The sequence below is a fragment of the Panthera onca genome, chromosome Y (assembly GCF_046562875.1).
Source record: "Panthera onca isolate mPanOnc1 chromosome Y, mPanOnc1 haplotype 2, whole genome shotgun sequence".
Classification (NCBI taxonomy): Eukaryota; Metazoa; Chordata; class Mammalia; order Carnivora; family Felidae; genus Panthera; species Panthera onca.
Window position 1 is genome coordinate 25,935,130 of NC_138358.1, and position 21,262 is coordinate 25,956,391.

Genomic DNA, 21,262 nt, shown 5'->3' on the forward strand with positions numbered 1-21,262 from the left:
GCTGTGATTACAGCAGGCACGAGGCAGCGAACGGCCTCACCAGTCACCCAGCCAGAGGTCAGTGCCGCCGCTGTGTACGAGACACACATGTACACACCCAGCGATTCCTCTGTTGCCTCCACACACACCCCCACATCGACCGGATGAACATTTGGCTGACATGGTACTCGGGACTGAAACTATAAAGGTAGGCTTTCTCAGATCCTGCCGCCAGAAACCAATCTCAACTTGGCAGGGTCAATAACTTGCTCCTGGAGAGAGGCAGGTTCCAAAGGTTCATGCTACGTGACACTGCATGCAAATGCTTTCCACAAACATGTGTATGTCAGCACTCTCCCAGTGTATACTCACAGACAGGACACTAGATGATGGCAGGCACCTGTCCTGGGTATCTGCTACCCAGATGAGCTAAAAGCACAAGTGTGATTACACGGAGTGCCCAAATTATTCATTCAACAAATCGGAATAGTGTTTTAAAAGATTTTATTTTTAGGGGTGGCTGGGTGGCTCAGTTGGTGAAGCATCCGAGTTTGGCTCAGGTCATGATCTCACGGTTCATGGGTTTGAGCCCTGCATCAGGTTCTGTATCTCCCTCTCTCTCTGCCCCTCCCCTGCTCATTCTCTCTCTCTCTCTCTCTCTCTCTCTCTCTCTCTCTCAAAAATTAAACATTAAAAAAATTAAAGATTTTATTTTTAAATAATCTCTACATGCATTGTGGGGCTTGAACTCCCAACTCTGAGGTCAAGAGTCACATGCTCTACCAACTGAGCCAGCCAGGTAGCCCTAAATCATAATAATTTTAAAAATAAAAACTGACATGTATGGAAAGAAACCCAGAGAGATACCACTAACACACAGACTTTGCTGCATCTTGGGCTGGGGAAAGCGAGAACTTAGTGTGAAGGAGCAAAGACCAGCAACAATGTCAACATTCGACATTACCCATTTTTACACTGCTTCAATTTTTTTAGAGTAGCACGTGTCACTTTTGGAGCCACAGAACAATAGAGATGGCTCTGGAAAACAAAAACAAAGACGAGAAAACTAGGAAAGACACCTTCTTACCTCAAAAACGCAGGGAGACAAAATGGACACCCAGGTCTGAAAGCCAATCTATGTAACAGACCTAAAAAAAAAGCTGCCTGGTTTCAGTCTTCACCCACATCCTTCCAGCCTGCCCACACTGGCCTCATCTGCTGACCTTCACGCTGGGCTCTCTGTGCAAGAATTCTGCACACGCAGACTTGTCTGTGGCTCTCACGTTACATGAGGTGGGTCACCAACGGAGGCTACCAGACTCTGAACCCACTCATCACCAGCTGTGACTCTCCAAGCCCACTGTGACCGGAATGCATGTACCTGAGGTCACCCACACACCCTACCCTACAACAGGTACAGGAAAGATTCTTTGCTGCTTCTGGTTGTAAATTCCCTGGCGTCCATGCATTCATTCTCCTAACCCAAAGAAAGATTTTATTTTTAGGGGTGAGGTAACTGCAAGACACTGAGGTTATGCAGAAACAAAATAAAAAAATTGTTTCCCTGCATTTTAGGTAACAGGAAATAAAAACATCTGTAATTGTTGTAATAGGAAATGAGACCCCGAGGAAGGAGATGGTTTCTCCAAAGTGCCTTTGGAAAATCGATCGCATTTCTTTTCAGTTACTAGGAGAGTACCTAAAACGGTGGCAGAGAGAGCCTCCTTGGATGGGCCCTCCAAGGGGAGAGAAAGAGAAGAGGAGAGTATATTCACCCCATCACAGTAAATGTGCCTGCTAGGAATAACTGTTATGATCCTGAAGGACAATAGAAGACAGATCATCTATTGTGCAGGTTCGCCCCCAGCCTAGGGACGGGGAGAGAAGCCCATGAAGGACACAAAAAGAGGACCCCGGGAAGTGAGTAAAATGGGGTCTATTCTAAGGCACAGAGAGTACAGCAATTCATTCATTCAACAGTGGTTCTGAGTGCTAAAAAAAACAAGCTAACGTTAAAACACTGAGAAGTTTCCCATAAAAAAAAACTCCTCCTCAAATAGTTCCCTCTCACAAATAGGCATTTATCCTTTCTCTTTTTTAAGATAAATGTTTATTTGTTTTTGACAGACGGAGAGCAAGCAGGGAGGTGCAATGAGAGAAGGGGACAGACGATCTGAAGCACGCTCCATGCTGTCAGCACGGAGCCCGATGTGGGGCTTGAACTCTCAGAACCGTGAGATCATGAGCTGAGCCAAAATCGAGAGTTGGATAGCCAGTCAACTGAACCACCCAGTACCTCCTCTCTGGAACAAGGGACAAGTCAGCAGCACCAGCCTGCATTTCTGAGGGACAGCAGGCCACCACTGGGAAGGAGCTGAACCAAAGCCAGTTCCCTTGGGCCTCCAGACCCGGACCACCCATTGCTAATTTCCTCACCAGCCTGGACCCCCAGGGATCCGTGCTTCAATGCCTGACGTCCCAAAGGCCGCGCTTGCTGATTCCAGTTTAGGTCATAATCCCAGGGCATAAAAGAGATGTGTGTGTTTGATGAAAGGAGGAAGGTCTGAGAGTGCTTTATCCACACGCCCCCTTCAGTTAGGAATGCTGTGGATCTAGACACACTAGAGCAAAAAGCAAGGAGCTGCCTGTAAGTGTATTTGGCTTGTGGCTTGCTCAGCCTGGGATGGACACTCATACTAAGAGCCCAAACCCCTTGCATTCCTAAACCCACGTCCTGTTGGCTCATGCAAGGTAGAAACCAATCAAGGGGCATCTATCCTTACTGAGCAAGACCATTCTTTAATTACTTAACCTTTCTCCTGTTGAACACATATGTGTCCCTTTGTGTTGCCCTGAATCGTTAATCTGATGTACTTTTCTCCCCGTGGATTAAAATCGATATCACCCCCATTCCTTTCTGGCTTAAACTCTTATTTAAACTAATAAAGTCATCCCACAATCTCTTTCTTCAGAAGATGCTTTGTGCCAAATCGCAGCTATTCATCATGGCCACTTATACCACAGTCTGGCTGGAAATGTCAAAGGCTAGGTCAAAGGGACCCTGTAAATGCGTTTCAAGATTTTGACTGTGCCAAATATCAATGGCAGTGGAACAGGATAAAAGGTCAGGTCTTCCGATGATACATTTATCAGCTAGTTCCAGGTTTTACAGCATTATGATGACAACAATGTTTGCAGAAAGAAGTCTCTATTTCCTGTAAAACTACACACCATGGAAAATGGTAGAGGGAGCACTTCCCCGTGACCCTCCAGTAAGCACATACTCTCTGTGTGGCAAAGTTACCTCCTCTGCTTACTCATGCTTTTCCAACATTCTGATGTCATGGTCGCTTCCCTTTGCAAATCAGGATTTGCTGAAGTCACAAAAATGAGATCTTGCCACTCTAGGAAATCAGAGATTAAAAACAGAACTCTAGGGACCTCATCAAGACAAAAGCCTTCTGCATGTCGAAGGAAAACAATCAACAAAACTAAAAGGCAACTGATGGAATGGGAGAAGATGTTTGTAAATGATGTATCAGATGAAGGGTTAGTATCCTAAATCTGTAAAGAACTTATGAAACTCAACACCCGAAAAACAAATAATCCAGTGAAGAAATGGGCAAAACACATGAATAGACACTTTTCCAAAGAACGCTTCCAGATGACTAACACACACATGAAAAGATGCTCAACATCCCTCATCATCAGGGAAATACAAATCAAAACCACAAGGAGATACCACCTCATACCTGTCAGAATGGCTAACATTAACAAGTCAGGCAACAATAGGTGTTGGCGAGGATGCAGAGAAACCCTTTTGCACTGTTGGTGTGAATGCAAACTGGTGCAGCTATTCTGGAAAACAGTATGGAGGTTCCTCAAAAAATTAAAAATAGAACTACCCTACGACCCACTAATTGCACTACCAGGTATTTATCCAAGGGATACAGGTATGCTGTTTCGAAGGGGCACATGCACCCCAATATTTATAGCAGTGCTATTGACAATAGCAAAAGTGTGGAAAGAGCCCAAATGTCCATCGATGGATGAAAGGATAAAGAAGATGTGGTATATATATACAATGGAGTATTACTCGGCAATCAAAAAGAATGAAATCTTGCCATTTGCAACTACGTGGATGGAACTGTGGGGTATTACGCTAAGCGAAATTAGTCAGAGAAAGACATCATATGACTTCACTCATATGAGGAATTTAAGATACAAAACCGATGAACATAAGGGAAGGGAAGCAAAAATAATGTAAAAACAGGGAGGGGTACAAAACATAAGAGACTCTTAAATACAGAGAGCAAACAGAAGGTTGCTAGAGGGATTGTGGGTGGGGGGATGGGCTAAATGGGCAAGGGGCACATTAAGGAGGGCACTTGTTATGATGAGCACTGGGTGATACATGTAGGGGATGAATCACTGGATTCTACTCCTGAAATCATTATTGTACTATCTGCCAACTAACTTGGATGTAAATTTAAAAATAAATAAATAAATAAATAAATAAATAAATAAATAAATAAAGGAACTCTAGATCTTTGCCAAAGTTTACATTTGCTTTCTAGTAGACTCAACGCTAAAAATACAAGAGATATCCCTTCTTAAGCTCAACTGAAAATTGTTAGCATTTATTTCACTTCCAATGACAGCCTCTTAGCACACACACACACCTACACTAAATATGTTCAATACATATTGAGTACATGTTGAATACATTCGATATGCACTGAACACGGGAGCCTGGAGAACAGAATTCTCAGGGTCAATTTCATATGAATTTTTGAATCCAATCGCTGGATACCATAAACTATACAAATTATGTGGGTGTGTGTAAAGTCACCGTGCCTCTTAGAAATGCCCTCTTCAGCCTGAACATGTGAATATTCGCAGAGAAAAACAAAGAGAAGTTTCTTTCAATTGTAATGTTTTCCCTAGCAATGAAGCGGTGTATTCCATGAATTTAGGGAGAAAAGAGGCCAACATATCTGGCCCCTGACACCACACAATGACCCAGGTTCCCCTCGCTCTGTCGAGGACGATACGAAATGTGGATCTCATTCTACCCAGTGGCATTAACCTTTTTAAATGTAGCCTTGACTTAAATGAATGAAACACTACTTTGTGAATAAAATTAACTCACTAAATTCACCTGTTATTATGCAGCCTCTGTTTTCTTTTCAGAATATGCAAACACTTCTCCATCACCATGGTAATGACTGTGCAGACCTCAGAGCTCCTGGAAGAATTACCAGGATGCATCTCCTTTGAGGGGTGACACCTGGACTCTTCCGTTTGTAGAAGGTCTACTGAGACATCTGTAAGATTCCCCGGTCTCCTTCCACCTCCCCTGTACTCAAATCTAATCAGCAAGTTGGCAGAGTCCCTGGCAGAGCAGAGCAGAGGCATCTAAATGGCCCGCTCCGAAAGAGAGAGGAGGCTTCACGGGCACTTAGCTGTGGTTTTGGATCTAGTGTGTTGCTATTAGTCATAGGGCTTTGGTAATTCACTCCAAATGTGGGGCCTCAAATGCCCCCACAAGAAGACATCTCTTTTCTCCCATCTCATGCGGCTGTTTTGCAGCATGAAAGACGTGATGTGTGTATCCCCAGGGCCTGGCAGGAAAGGACCACTGAGCAGAGGTCGCTGACACTTGAACATGCCCCGTTTGCGCCTTGCACCCAAGCTGGCCCTGACTTACAGAGCCCTGAAGACAGGAATGCCTAAGGGAGGAAGCTGGATGGCTGTAGGATCCTTCACTCAGCACACAGGGGGAAGGCCGGCGATCTCCAAGAAATCTACAGCTCATTCCTGCCTCTAAGAGCAACAAGGACTCTTGCTAATTCAAGTGGGTTCAGGATGAGCTGCCTCTTGAGTTACTATACAGCTTATAGCATATGGTGTGGTGAACCGATCATCTAGCCTTCCAACAAAAACATCTCCCCAAGACAAATTTTATCCCTGGGAGTAAATTAGGATGAGGCCCCACGGACCATGTTGTGGTTTCAGCATTCCCAACCACCAGTCTCCTCAATGTTAGAAGTAAGCACTGGTGACCTGTCTGTAGCAAATTTGCTTCAGAAGACCTCACGCCCCTGTCATCTGCAGCTCCACATCTCAAGTCCGTATCCTCAGTATAAAATCATTCCAGCGAAAAGGCTTAGAGAACGAATATAAATTTTAGAAATAAAAGGGGCACCTGGGTGGCTTAGTCGGTGATCTCACAGTCAGTGAGTTCGAGCCCCGCATCAGGCTCTGTGCTGACAGCTCAGAGCCAAGAGCCTGCTTTGGATTCTGTGTCTCCCTCTCTCTCTGCCCCTCCCCTGCTCTAGCTCTGTCTTGCAAATAACAAAAATGAATAAAAATGTAAAAATAAATAAATAAATAAATAAATAAATAAATAAATAAATAAATTTTAGAGATATCAGTTTAAACCATTTTTATCACTATTATTGACATACGAATTGAACGTGAACTGCATACCCCCCACATTGTCTTTTATGCTAACATATCACGAGAAGGTGCCAGTTTCCACTGGGAAATTCTGAACTGAAACGCATTTGAATAAATTTCAGAAACATTGCCATTGCTTTGGTCATTGTCCTGCTCCTGCCGAGTCTGAACCCATTTCTCACACAAAGGTGGTAAGACCTTCTTAAATTATTCAGGATATGCTGGCCAATGACACAACACATATAAATGAGGTCTTCACCTCCTTAAAACAATCTTTTTTTTTTTTTTTGTACAAACGTTGCTATGATTCTTTGGTGACACATTAACGCAGATCTTTCAAGATGTGTGGCCATCACCCGCAGCGAATCAGGTATCACATGTGACACAGTCTGAGGACAACTGTACCCAAGGATGGGTTTACCTAGATGTTTTCAATCTTTGTGTGTTCAGGCAACGTCATGGCAAAACCTTTTTGGGAAACAAATGCAGTATTTTCACTAATACTGACTGCACGTGCTACACCAACGTGAGCAACAGGCATTTCCTCTGGAACCATCTATTTCGAAGAATAAACCCTTCTGTAATAACTCAATAACCCCAACTTTCAACCGCGGTGTTGCTCGAACATCTTAAATCTCTAGTTCTGCCAGAAAATTGCAGATGCCTGCATCTCACCCACATGAACGACACAGGCTTCAATACCCTTAGGATCAAATTGCTCTTGGTTCCCTCCCAAAGCCACATGCGGAGGGACCCATTAAAATGCCTTGTAATCATATGAATATTCATACTCTCTATAGACTCCTCCACTGCTGTCAAAATACCACCTGTTGAAAAGAAGTGATTCATCTAGAAGCCGAGTCTGATCCCTGACCCCTGTGATTCTGCAGGGGCCACCGTATTATTAATGTCTTCTGTTTCTGAGAGATTGCTGGTGGATGCAGACGGATGGGCGAGTGTTCAGCTGTTAGAGCAAATTTGGCAGACAGCAGACTGCTGTGTTCTGGCATGAGTGGACAGGTCTGCAATCCCAGGGAGCGCCGTCTGAGTCCGGGATGGCTGCTCCCTTGCTTAGAAAACACAGCGAGGTTAACCCATGTGGTAAGAGCTTTTTCAACCACGCGAACTGTGGCCCACTGTTGACTTATGACGCTAATTTAGTGTCACAGCCAGTTCTTAAAAAATAATACACAACAGGGACACCTGGGTGGCTCAGTCGGTTAAGCGCCCAACTTCGCCTCAGGTCATGATCTCGTGGTCCGTGAGTTCGAGCCCCGTGTCGGGCTCTGTGCTGACAGCTTGGAGCCTGGAACCTGCTTTGGATTCTGTGTCTCCCCCTCTCTCTGCCCCTCCCCCGCTCACACTCTGTCCCTCTCTCTCTCAAAAGTGAATAAACGTTAAAAAAAAAATAAAAAAAATTAACACACTACAGGGGCACCTAGGTGGTCAGTTGGTTGAGTCTTTGACTTTGGCTGAGGTCATGATCTCACAGTTCCTGAGTTCGAGACCCACATGGGGACTCACCGCCGTCAGTGCAGAGCCTACTTTGTATCCTCTGTCCCTCTCTCTCTGTGCCCCTCCCCCACTCGTACTTTCTCTCTCAAAAAGAAATAAAACATTACCAAAACACACACACACACACACACACACACACACACACACACACACACACACACAACAGAATAAGATGCAAAGTGGAGCGCCTGGCTGGTTCAGTCGGTTAAGCATCTGACTTCAGCTCAGGTCATGATGTCACTGTTTGTCAGTTCAAGCCCCGCCTCGGGGTCTGTACTGTCAGCTCCGAGCCTAGACCTGGTTTGGATTCTGTGTCTCCTTCTCTCTCTGCCCCTCCCTCGCTCTTGCTCTCTGTCTGTCAAAAATGAATAAATGTTAAAAAAACTAAAAAAAAAAAAAAAAGTAAGATGCAAAGTATCAGAAGTGATCATGCTGCTAAAAAAAAAAAAAGAATCGTTTCAAGAGACTTGTTTCAATTAACAATCTATGTATATCTTACTGGATGACAACATAACATGTATACCTTATAAAGTTCTAAAACTTTTGCATTAGATCACAAGTCAGTATCCCCTTCTAGAAAAGTCTGGGGGCAAAACAATAATTGCAGCTTTTGTCACTAAAGTCCCCATCGACACTCTAGTACGTTTCCGAGTGTCCTAGGAGACATGTGTTTTAGACTCTCTCAGGGAGCTTGTTAAAAGGAGATGTTCCTCAGCACGGCTCAGTAGCAACCTCAAGAGAAAAGATGGGCAACCTTCAGTTTTAACAGCAGCCTCGGTTCTTGTAACAGTCTGAGCAGCCATTATTCTGGCTGTGCGGGCCAACAAACCTACATAGGCACCAATAACCCAATGGCACCTCTATATGCAAGTGATTACGACAGACACTTAAGAGCATGACTGTCAGCTTAAAATCTTCCGTCCAGACCCGCATTACGTCCTCCCTCCTGCCGTTGTGCTGAAACCCAGTCTCTGCAGCCTTTGGTGCCGGAACAACTCACGCTCCCAGCATGCACGCGGCCAGTGACTGCCCAGACCCAATGTGTGATTTTAAGATGAAATTTCCACTTTTCTCAGGGCACCTGGGTGGCACCTGACTCCTGATTTCAGCTCAGGTCATGACCTCATAGTTCATGAGTTCAAGCTCTGCATCTGGCTCTGCACTCATGGACTGGAGCCCGCTTGCGATTCTCTCTCCCTCCCTCTGTTTCTGCCCTTCCCCCTCTCTGTCCCACTCTCTCAAAATAAATAAACTTTGAAAAGAAAAAAAGAAACATCCACTTTTCTCTAAGGTGACAAATGGAACAGAACGGTTCTGTTTTTGACAGTAGGTGTTCCTGATACAGTTCCTACTCAGGAATGCCACCAACCCTTCTCTGGTTGGTGACTGCAACCCTCAACACTATGCATGAAAGGGGTCCTCACGGACTAAACGAGATCGTCAGCTTCCCCCTTTCTCCTCACACAGTGGTTTTGCTCGGAAACTTTCATGGGGGATCTCCCTGTGTCCTTTGTGTCGCAAGGACATCTACACTTACAATGCTCGCTTGAAGAGTAATGACCGTGCTTACAATGCTCACTTGAAGAGTAATGACCGTGGTGATACTTAAAGCCCCTTTGGTCATGTGGGAGACCTTTCTGGCATGGTACCAGGAGCACAAGATGTGAGTGATATCGGCAGAGCTGTTCCAGCGAGAGCCCATGCCATTACGCTTCCTATCACATGTCAGTCCGTTCTCTGCATCCTTCCTCCCGAGAGCCTAGCTGGACAAATCTGCTCTGCATGGAAGGGGAAACGTGGCTGGCAAGACCACACCATTTTTCCAACCTGTACGGAAATAACCAAACACTATGCTTCACGGGCAGCAGCATCAGGATAAAAGGTGATACCTACCGTCGAATGAACTGGGCCGCATCCGCCACCAGCCTCTGCATGAGGTTGTCGTAGGATAGAGGCTGCTGGGTGATCTCGTGGTTCCTCATCAGGAAGCAGTTCAGGGGCCGGAAGTAATGCAGGAAGCACACCAAAAGGCCCAGTATCATGGCGGCTAGGCAGAGAAGGCCGAAGAAGACCAGAGGGGGCACTCGGACAAGCCCCAGGTACTTGAGCACCACCATGGTGAGGAGAGTGACCGCTATGATCTGAAGAGGGATGAACACCAGCAGCCTGATACCCCTGGTGAACACACTGCCTTCTCCGGGCTTGCAGTCCCTTAGGTTGGTCACAGGGATCCCATGGAAATAATCAAAGCCATGGCTCAATGGGTGGTGACAAAAGTCGCTTTTGTTGTGACAGTTCGTCCCAAGGTGCCACTTCCCTGAGAAGGAAGCGGATGATAGGTTTAGACCCAATGAACACCCTAACTTGAACGTTAGCGTCTGATTCCCACCTGGTGAAAAGCGGGATCGCTCTGCACGTTTATTAGCCAAACGCCTACTATTCTGTAGAACCCCCTGGTTTTTCACTTCCTCCTCCACAAACAACAAGGTATTCACTACTCACTCTATCAGAAAACAAGAACTAATTTAGTGTCGAAAATAACAAAAGAAAACAAAAGAAAAATACCTAACATATTTAACAGGCAGGTGACAAAAATACACAGAAAAACACAGTGTCTTTAAAGACAGTTCCTTAAAATTAAAGTTGTAGGACCAATTTGGTTTTGTCCCTTGAATATTAAAAGTGAAAATGAATCCTTTCTCAAAAAGCTGCACCTCAAGCATGAGCAAATCACACTCATAACTCAGCAATTATTTTAAACATCTATGAACATTTCTTATAAAATGTTAATTATACCACTAAATTGGTTGAGTGTCTCACAAAAGAAAAACATGATGGTTTAATGACAAGAGGTAGGAGGAAAGACAATGGTCATTTTGCTTCTATGAAATATTTTAGGATTCATCTGATGACCCACATAGACTTAAGCATATTAACTAAAAAAGGACGAATGTATCACTCCTATCAACTGAATAAAATCAATGTCAAGTGAGACAAAGTCTAACATAATTTTAGCACTAATATATAAAATTAAAATACTCAACAGCATAGTGTGTATACATAGTTTCGTATGCTGTATGGCTATTTATAATTATTTATCAATCTATCACCTGTTCCATCTCTGCATCTCATCTGTCCATCCATCACCTATCTATCCACCCATCCATTCATTAATTTATCATCCATCTTTAACCATCATCCATCTACTCATCATCCATTCATCCATCATTCATCCGTCCATCCACCAATTACCCATCCATTCAACATCCATCCATCTAACCATCTTCTATGCACCCATCCATCCCTCCACCATCCATCCATCATGCATCCATCCGTCAACCCAATATCCATCCATTCATCATCTATCCATCCACCCATTATCCATCCATTATCTACCCATCTATCCATCCATCATCCATCCATCCATCATCCATCCATCCATCATCTACCCATTATCCATATATCTATCATCCATCATCCATTCCTATATCCATCACTCATTCATCCCTCCATCATTCATCCTTTCATCCACAATTCATCCATTCATCCACCCATTCATCATCTACTTCATCTGTTGATCTATCTATCCTTACCTCTGTCACCTATGTCATCCACCTTTCCATTTATCCATACATTCATCAGTCCATCCATCTATCATTATCTATCTATCTATCTATCTATCCATCCATCCATCCATCCATCCATCCATCCATCCACATACACACACTGACCGTATCCTTACATTCAAATAGCTCAGATAGGTGTATTGCATTTTAATGGAAATGGAGATCATTTGTTCCCTATCTGAAGTTGTGCAAACTGTATGCGTGATGTCATCCGTAAGAAGGCAGTCACCATGTCCTGTCCCAGGCCCTCGATTCCCACTCCACAGCTGCCCATACCTATGAGAGCTGTTGAATAGCCTTGACCCTTGAGAAGCTTGGCAAATGTAATCTCGCTGGTGGGAAGTCCTCCAGATGAGGCCGAGAAGAGATACACACCCACGAGGAACTCAGATGCCATTCCTGAAGCAGGAGAGATGAGCACTGAAACAGGAGTCTGGGGATGCCCTTAGGAGGCCAGCAGCCATGGCCACGGAGCCCGCAGGTTACCTGATCGGATGGGGTAGCGGCCTGTCATGAAGGCTGCCCTACTCGGGGTGCACAGGGGTGATGCCGCCAGGTGCTGCGTGAGCTTCACGCCCCCTTCAGCCAACCGGTCAATATTGGGAGTCCTAGAACAGAAGACTCGTGTCATTCACGATGACCTTGACACATGCAGCTCCACTGTGGCTTTTCACAGTGCGTCACCTCTCCGTCATCCAGAGAAACACCTAGGAGGATGCATGATGCAGGACAAACCATCCCAGTGCTTCTGCTCTGGGAACAGACCGGCCGATCCCATCACAGTTGTTGTGCACATGCTAGGCATTCTGTTCTGGGACCACGCTGAGCTCTCACCCCTCATCGTCCGCTGGGAATGAGGCCGCACCCTCTCTGCCAGCCCACTTTCTGTCCTGCAGGTCCTGGCACAGACGGGATTCTCCTGAGCTTCCTATGACCAAGCTTGTCCCTGGGGGGTCTTGATGTGTGTGTGGGACACAGATCCTATCACAGCAGCTTGCTCACCATAAACGGACAGCTCGGCTCACTGCGCTCCGTGCCTGCACCGTGGGGGTAACACACATCTTGCTCATCATGGCCCACAGCCCGGTGCCCACACAGAGTAGCCCTGGGTGGTGCACAGCGTCAAGGGTACAGTCGTCTCCTCGCAGTGCTATCATCAACGTGCTCCCCCGCCCACGAATTTCGTGTGTGCATTTGACAGTCAACTTCTTCCCTGTGCTTTTCTGCCTTCAGTCAGAGATTTAGAAGATTTAGAAGGACTGAACCTGTGTATCTGACTTAAACCTCCCCATCCCTAGACTGACACTTTTTTTCTTCCTTTTGAGATTTGGTAGAAACAAAACCTTAAAACTTGATTGTAATTTTTTTAAATTAAGACAGCTGAACAGGAACGGTTGTCTGTTCTCTCAGTGAACTTCAGGAATACGTATATTGTTTTAATGTTTATTTATTTTGAGGGGGGAGGGGCAGAAAGAGAGGGAGAGAGAGAGAATCCCAGGCAGGCTCTATGTGGTCAGTGCACAGGGCCTGATGTGGGGCCTGATCTTATGAACTGTGAGATCACGACCTGAGCCGAAATCAAGAGTCAGATGCTTCACCAACTGAGCCATATGTATACTGAGGAATACACAGAATATTAAAAATAATAAATTTTTTAAAATGAACAGACATGAATAAGAAAAAGTAAATTACTAAAAAGAGATGTACGGCAAGTGTCAAAAAGTAAGATCTACGCCATTTTTTACAAAATGAGGCGAACGGTGGGTGGAAAACTTACGTGGTCAATTGAAATCTCATCCTTGCCCATGTGTTTAAAACTCTAACAAATATCACAGGTAAGCTCACAGTTTAAAACAACAAGCAGCATCGGGATGCCTGGGTGGCTCAGTCAGCTAAGCTTCCGACTGTTGGTTTTGGCTCAGGTCATGATCTCACGGTTTGTGAGTCTGAGCTCTGTGTTGCACTCTGGGCAGACAGCGCAGACCCTGCTTGGGATTCTCTCTTCAATCTCAAAAATAAATAAACTTAAACAAAATTATTAAAAAATAAATAAGTAAAAAAAAATCTGAATGACAGAGGGGCACCTGGGTGTCTCAGTCACTTAACTCAGTCAGTTAAGCATCCCACTCCTGATTTTGGGTCAGGTCATCAACTTATTGTTTCTTGGTTCAAGCCCCACATCGGGCTCTGTGCTGACAGTGCACAGCCTGCTTGGGTTTCTCTGTCTCAAAAATACCTAAACATTAAAAACAAAACAGAACAGAACAAGCGGCATCTGATGCAAAGGTTCAGTGTGGAACTGAGACACGTCTGGTTAAGCCTTGCACAATGGTTTCTCCTGAAAAGAAAAACGTATAGCCAACTTCTGTTTGATGTGACACATCACAACGAAACACCCCTTCCTGCTGCGTTGTCATGTAGAAGAGACGATGACGAGGCAGAGTGATGGCAAGAAAGTAAATCAGTGTCCCGTGGCACTTACCAGTGCGTCCATCCCCAAGCTTCACAGAGTCACTATTGATAGATCTCATGAGAAGATTCTATAAAAGCACACGATCTCTTTCCCCACCTTGTGTGATTCGGTTTGAACTGATCATTACTAAGTAAGAGGAAGCTCAGGACCAGTTTATGTGATTGTTTCCTCATCGTTATAAAGAGAGAATGCCGTCTTGATGCCAATATTCTATTACTCAAGGACCAACTTCCTTTTTTAAACCAAAGGGCCCTTAGAATACATCTTACGTGAACCTAGTGTTACGCAGGGGGCTGAGAAACGAAATGCCCTCATCTGTCCCTGATTCTGGTCCCCAGTGTCCTTCTAGCATCACCATGACCCCTGATCCTTGGAAGGTTCTGGAGTCATCCAACCTGACACATGCCTCTGGGCCACCTGTCCCGGCCAGGGTGGTAACTGTGGAGGCAAAACAAGGAGGGATGGGGGCAGGGGGGCCACCCACTGGCACAAAGCCAGGTACCAGACAGAGAAAATAAAATGAAGAGGTGAGCCAATGGGAAGAAGAGACGGAGGACGTGTGGAAGCAGGACAGTATCACTGGGTCAGACAGTCATTAGGAGTATCTTTCTAGTGGTCTCTCTGGGTTGATGCAACTCACTACCCGTGTTTGAACACATCAAGTCCCGCCCGCCTTCCCGACGCCAGTATCTGCCTGCACTCACGAGAAGTCACACACGAACGAGTGTGCCCTGAAGGGGTGGTCTGCATGCTCTGTGACTGTTCACATCACTGGGGACCACTGCCTACGAGCAGGGCCAGGCTTTCGCACGACAAGCACGTCATCGCACCTGAGGGTCTTGTTTCCATAGCACCCAAGATCTCCGATGCCAAGGTCGTCAGCCAGCAGGAGGACCAGGTTGGGCCTTGTGGCTGCATGGCTCTGGGCCACACTCAGGAATGACAGCAGGACCAGGCAAATCCTCATCCTCCTGCAAAGGGCAACGACAAAGACAGAAGTGAGGGACGCCAGCGTGCAATGGACCACCTCCTTTTCTGGGACCTTCTCCCAACCTGTCGCCCCAGACCATTTGTGCTGCAAGAACACAGACTCCGGTGAGCAAAGCACTTTGTCCTCTTTCCAGGGTGTTTGCTTCCAAAACAAACATTTCTGTCTCCGAGGATAGTAATGACCTCTCATTTCTTTTTCTTTTTTTATTTAAGTTTATTTGTTTTGTGCGAGACAGAGAGAGCGTGATGCGGAGAGGGGCAGAGAGAGAATCCCAAGCAGGGTCTGCAGGATCAGCTCAGAGCCCGACATGGGGCTCGAACCTACAAACTGAGGGATCGTGACCTCAATGGAAACCAAGAGTCGGATGCTCAACCAAATGAGGCACCCAGGCACCCCATGACCTGTCACCTCTATTCTACTACTCTTCCCCAACACATAGGCTCTGCTTGGAAGAAGGAAAACACAACCACCCGCCATCTTTTTTTGGCATGTGAGCTCTGTAATTAGCTAAAAGTTCTCTGTGTGAGCTGTGGACAGACGAGTACTTCACTAAGACCCAACTGTCAACGTCCTCTCCTTTCTAAAATTCGCTTCTTTTTTGTTTGTTTTTAAAGGGAAGGTTGGGTCAACGTTTCAAAACTCAAGGAGCACAAGGTTTATAGCCTGGGGCAGCTCGAGATGCTGGGTAATAGGTCACACTTCGCCGTCTCCCATCACTGTCTCCCCGCCTCCTAGACCAGGGTCCCTGTGTCCGTTCAACCTCCCATCTGGAACCAGAAGCCTGGCCCTGGGAATCAGATTCTCTCCTCTACCGGAGGACGGGGCTTCCCAGTTCATTTTGTTGTCTGCCTCCGTCGCTCCTCTGGTTCCCATCATCTACTGCTTTTGCAGCCCTGACCCTGTGTCCCATCAAGTGAGAGCCAGAGCACTGGCAGGTGCTGTCCTGGGCATGTTGTTCGACAGGCCTGGTGGGCGGCAGGGAGGTGTGCAGGAGATACACCCCAGTCCCTGACCATGGTCAACATTCATGTCCTTTTTAACCTCTCCTCTCTGAACGTACTCCCCGACGTTACACAGCATTTGTGACTCAGCAACACCGCACAACAACTTGGGTGGCTATGAAACTGGACGTCCTCTTTCCTCGCTGTGCTGTGGGCACTAGGAGGGCAGCGGCTGGGTGAGCGAGCATCCAAGAAAACCGCGCGACACATAGCACCGACGTTTTTTCTGTTGAATTAAAAATGCCCCACTCCAAACTCCACCGAAACACAGGTTAAGAAGGAGACTACACTGCATGGTACGTGGGTGGAAGGTTCGATGGGTAGTAGAAGGATGTGAAAAGGAGCATCCGTCTGTCGCTATGAGCACCGACACACAGTGAAGCTTCTCAAGATTACCGAAGACACCCATTAGTAGTGCCTACGAAATGCCCTGGGCTCGCACGTCAGGGGTCCCTAAGTGGATGCAACCCCTTGGAAATGCAAAACTAACACCAGTGACGGATAAACGAGCATGCCCCCTAACCTCCCGTCCCCACAACAAAGCAACGTGGCGCCTTCCCACCAGAGAAGGCAAGAGAACCACAACACCGTGCTTGTGTGCTTCTAACTACTGGTTTGTTTTCGTGCTTCCCTTAACCTGGACACTAAATACACACAACTTCTTATCTGGAACTGCACTTTTGTGTGTGCACGTGTGCACTGTAAGCCCTCTGCCTACGCCTTCGTGAGCTCACCTACATGAAGAACACAGGAGCACGTGCTCGTTATCATTATTATTTTAACTGTATTTCATCAGGATTAATTATTTATTGGGTAAATAAACGACGATTGATTATTGTGAACAGGGTTTCCCAGCCCTGACGTCACTGGCACCCTTGCTGTGGGGCTCATGGGTCACTGGACGATGCTCAACTGCACCCCAGCCTCGCTGCCTCGCCCCCTCTCTTCCAGCAGCAACAGAGGCCCCAGCGGAGAGGGGCCGACGTATGCCCACCTGGCACCCCTCCCAGCATCTGTCAAATCATCTGCACGCACGATGTGTGCTCTCCTAGCTAAGCAGCTCGGTGTCTACAGAAGGATTCGGAAGCCGCCGCCCATCTGAGTGACCACAGATTTCTCCTCTGCACCTACCTGTGTATCAGCAGTGCTTACAGATAATGCTCCGTGGCCACGACTGGCCCCCACCACTGACCTGGAGGAACACCTCCTTCCTCTCCCTCCTGACGCACTTCTGCTCTCCCGTCTTACGTCTCTCTCCCTCTCAAGCACCTTCCCTTCTCATAAAAGCCAACTCTGTTCTCCACTACCCTCTTCCTCTAGAGACAAGCAAGCAGGGAGCCATGGCTCATACAGCAGCCACTCTCCCACCCCTTACGCTGCCCTCAATTCTCTCTTTGGTGGCTTTTACTGCCTGCTTGTTAGGAAGTAGGGGGGGATGAGTGAAGGACTGTGGGTCAGGGGTCTTGTCCCCGCTCAGGCCACCAGCAACGAGGTCTTGGGTGTGAAACATGAGCTGCCCGTGCCTCAGTCTCATCCACTGTTCCCTGACATCCTGCGTCCGCGACGGGGACTCAGCCGACGTGGTGGAAATAAAGGGCTGCCCTGCAATCGGGATCTCAGAGGTACATGCGTTCCTGAGTTCATCACGTTATTCACAATGGCCAAGACACGGGACCTACCCAAACATCTGTCAACAGAGGGACAGAGAAGATGTGGCATGCATGCACGTGCACACATACACACACGTGCACAGTCAATGGACTATTAGTCACACACACACACAGTCAATGGGCTATTAGTCACACACACACACACACAACGGGCTATTAGTCACACACACATATACACACACACAGAGTCAACGGACTATTACTCACACGTACACACACAGTCAATGGACTATTAGTCACACACACACACACACACACACACACACAGTCAATGGAGTATTACTCAGTCACACACACACAGTCAGTAGACTATTACTCAGTCACATACACACATACACACACACAGAGTCAATGGACCATTACTCAGTCACACGCACAAACACACACACACACACACACACACACACACACACAGTCAATGGACTATTAGTCACACACACACACACACACAGTCAATGGACTGTTAGTCACACACACACACACACACACACACAGAGTCAATGGGCTATTACTCAGTCACACACATACACACACGCACAGAGTCAATGGACTATTAGTCACATACACACAAACACACACACAGTCAATGGACTATTGCTCAGTCTCTCTCTCTCTCACACACACACACACACACACACACACAGAGTCAATGGACTATTACTCAGTCATAAAAAAGAGGAAAACAGTTCCATCTGCTACCACAGGGATGCACCAGGAGATATCACACCAGACACAGAAAGACAAACACGGACTGAGCTCACTCATAGGTGGAATCTTAACTCTCAGAGGCAGAAGAGAATGCTGACTAGGGGCACACACATGGCGCGATGTTGGTGCAAGGCTACATGCTTTCTATTACACGACGAACACGCTGTGGGGACCTAACGGACTGCATGGTGAGCACAGTTAATAACAGTGTCCTTGCTTGCAACGGGCGTAGATGGTAGATTGTAAACGTTGTCACCACACACCAGAAAATGGTGAATATGTGAGGTGGGCAGTGTGTTAATTAACTTAATCGTGATCATTGTTTCACAACACATACGTATATGAAATCATCACCCTTCCACTTCAGATATATACAATTTTGTCAATCATGCCCCAATGAAGCTGGGGCTGGGGAGAACATTGCCTTGCTTTCCCCTGAGGAGACGAAAAAGAAAGAGAAATAAAAGGTCTCCAAAATGATAAAGCATGAGACAAACACCACTGGTTGTTTAGGAAGACTTTCATGCATCCATACTTTTACAACTAAAAGCAATTCACTGACAATTCAACCAAATCCGTTCCAATTCAACACACCTATGGGGTGAAAACTGGTAAAAGACATCATGACGGCCTCGGGTTGGGCTGGTTTCACAGGGGAAGGAGCCTCAGAATCACCCTGTAGGGCTCTGGCCGGCCACAAGCACAGCACCCTCAAGGGTGGCCTTCTGCAGGTGGCTTCTGCAGGTGAGGTGAGGTTTCGATCCTGGCCCCCTGCCGGGTGGCGGCCAAACCTGGGCTGCGAATTCAGCCTCTTTGTCAGCACTTTGTGTTAAATGGAGATGAACATAACACTACCTTGTACGTGCCCTCAAGAAGATAAAATTATATGCTGAGTGCTGTGAATCCATAAGGGACTCGTCAGTAGCGGCCAGTAGTCGTTGGGGGCAGTCATCACAGCACTGTTATTACAGCTTTGCGTAGATGATTGTAAGGATAGTGACAGGGTTTGAAACAAAGAGGTGACCCCAGTGACGCCCTCCTGCTACTGATTCCCATCTTGGATAATCCCGTCCCCTTGGGTGGGGCCGGACCTCCAGACTTGCTTGTAACGAACAGAATGTGGAAAACAAAGGCACGTGACGTCTGTGATGAGGTTGCAAAACCCCATGACCTCTGTGTGGCTAGCAGACTCCTCCTCCTGCTGGACTTGAAGGAAGTGAGATTGCACAACTGGACAGATGCCCCTCCAGGACGAAGGAGTGATGGCGGCCTCCAGCCAATGGGCAGCAAGGACCTGAGGCCCTCGTGCCAACAGGCTGCAAGAAACAGCATCTGCCCACAACCACCTGAGCGAGCTCGGGCACTGATCCTTCGGATGACACACCGTTCCTGGCCGGTACGTCGGTGGCCACCCAGGGACCAGCTAAGCTGGGCCAGATTCCCTACCCACCGCACCTCTGGAGATAACTAACCATGCCGTCATCAGCTGCATGGAAGCAGAAAACTCACACAGGGTACAATAGCTTTAGACGTGAAGGTTCGGTTGTGCTAACGACGGCCTGAGAAAGGCTCTCTGTGGCGGGGGCTCACAGGCCACGCTTAACTTATTTTCAGAACACACTTCATTAGTAATGACTGGTCAGAATTTATGTAAGTAATTTAAAGATACATTGCCCAGCTCACCAACCATGTGAAAAATGAATTTTTGTTTTACGACTGAAAGTTGAAAATACCAGGAATGAAAAATGTACTTCTGGTAGCCCAGAGGAACACGGTTGACAGAGAGATGAAATGAAGCAAAATCCAGGCCCCTTGTGAGTCTTAAGTAACATTTCACCAAAAAAATCCAGCTGCTGAGAGAAGTTCTTTGGCCTACCCTGACTTCATCGTACACAAAAATCAAAACTCACTTTTTTTAGAATTTTGGTTTGCTGTGTTTTTACTTTTATTCTAAATGTACAGAAGGAAAATACATAAAGAAAGTATTCAGAGAACCGCTCAGGGGATCAGTTTCTTTCCGTGTTCTTTTTATGGTGTTTGTTGCGCACATGGCTGAATGCACAGCGTTCCCATAGCCACGTGCCATTTTTCTGTTCTTTGTTTTTCTGTGCAAAACTCACACTGTGAGCTGGGGAAAAGTCTGCAGGAACAGCAGGGATCAGAAATGGACGGCACTGTTAGCCCACAGAGGACACGGCGGACAGACGGTGACGAACTAAATCAGGGGGTGATGGGTGTGTCTGATTTGCATTCTCCCATCAACCTGTTGCTTTGTGGTGCCTGGACCTGGCAGAGGCTGGAGGAAATGTAAAGCACAGTGGCCATGACTCCATAGAGATGTTTGTACCCAAATGAGGTGGGGGCAGGTGGGAGAGAACAGGACTGATTGGGGATACTATTACTACCACTATGTAATTAACAGGAGATGGCATGTCAGAGAGAGAGAGAGAGAGAGAGAGAGAGAGAGAGACAGAGAGAGACAGAGAGAGACAGAGAGAGACAGAGAGAGAGAGAGAGAGAGAGAGACAGAGAGAGACAGAGAGAGACAGAGAGAGAGAGAGAGGCCAATGAGACTTCAAGCTTGCTCTCGGGAAAGATACTGCAGCAATGGGCTTTGCAGAGAAGAATGAAGACAAAAAACATCCAGGGCTTAAGATTATGAATCGGCTGCAAACCAGGATCTGACCACAGTCAGGATCCATTGTACATATGAATCCTCCTTGGGAAAAATTTGTTCCAACTTTCTGTGCAAAATTTTGCTGAGGTGCTTATTAATTCAGGTGTAGACTTTTTTTTTTTTTTTTATTGGAATTAAACCCAATAGGATGAATGCCCTT

General features: G+C 46.6%; 1 protein-coding gene across 1 annotated transcript in view; it reads right to left on the minus strand.

The window, feature by feature from the left end:
- Nucleotides 1-21,262, minus strand: part of LOC145714925 (steryl-sulfatase-like) — a 152,210-nt gene that overhangs the window by 63,725 nt on the left and 67,223 nt on the right. Inside the window, exons 3-6 of the mRNA XM_081794454.1 lie at nucleotides 14,886-15,026; nucleotides 12,069-12,190; nucleotides 11,859-11,981; nucleotides 9,850-10,273 (exon numbers count right to left, since the gene is read on the minus strand). Coding sequence (XP_081650580.1) covers nucleotides 9,850-10,273; nucleotides 11,859-11,981; nucleotides 12,069-12,190; nucleotides 14,886-15,022 — 806 coding nt within the window. The 5' untranslated portion in view covers nucleotides 15,023-15,026. The remainder of the gene's footprint in view (nucleotides 1-9,849; nucleotides 10,274-11,858; nucleotides 11,982-12,068; nucleotides 12,191-14,885; nucleotides 15,027-21,262) is intronic.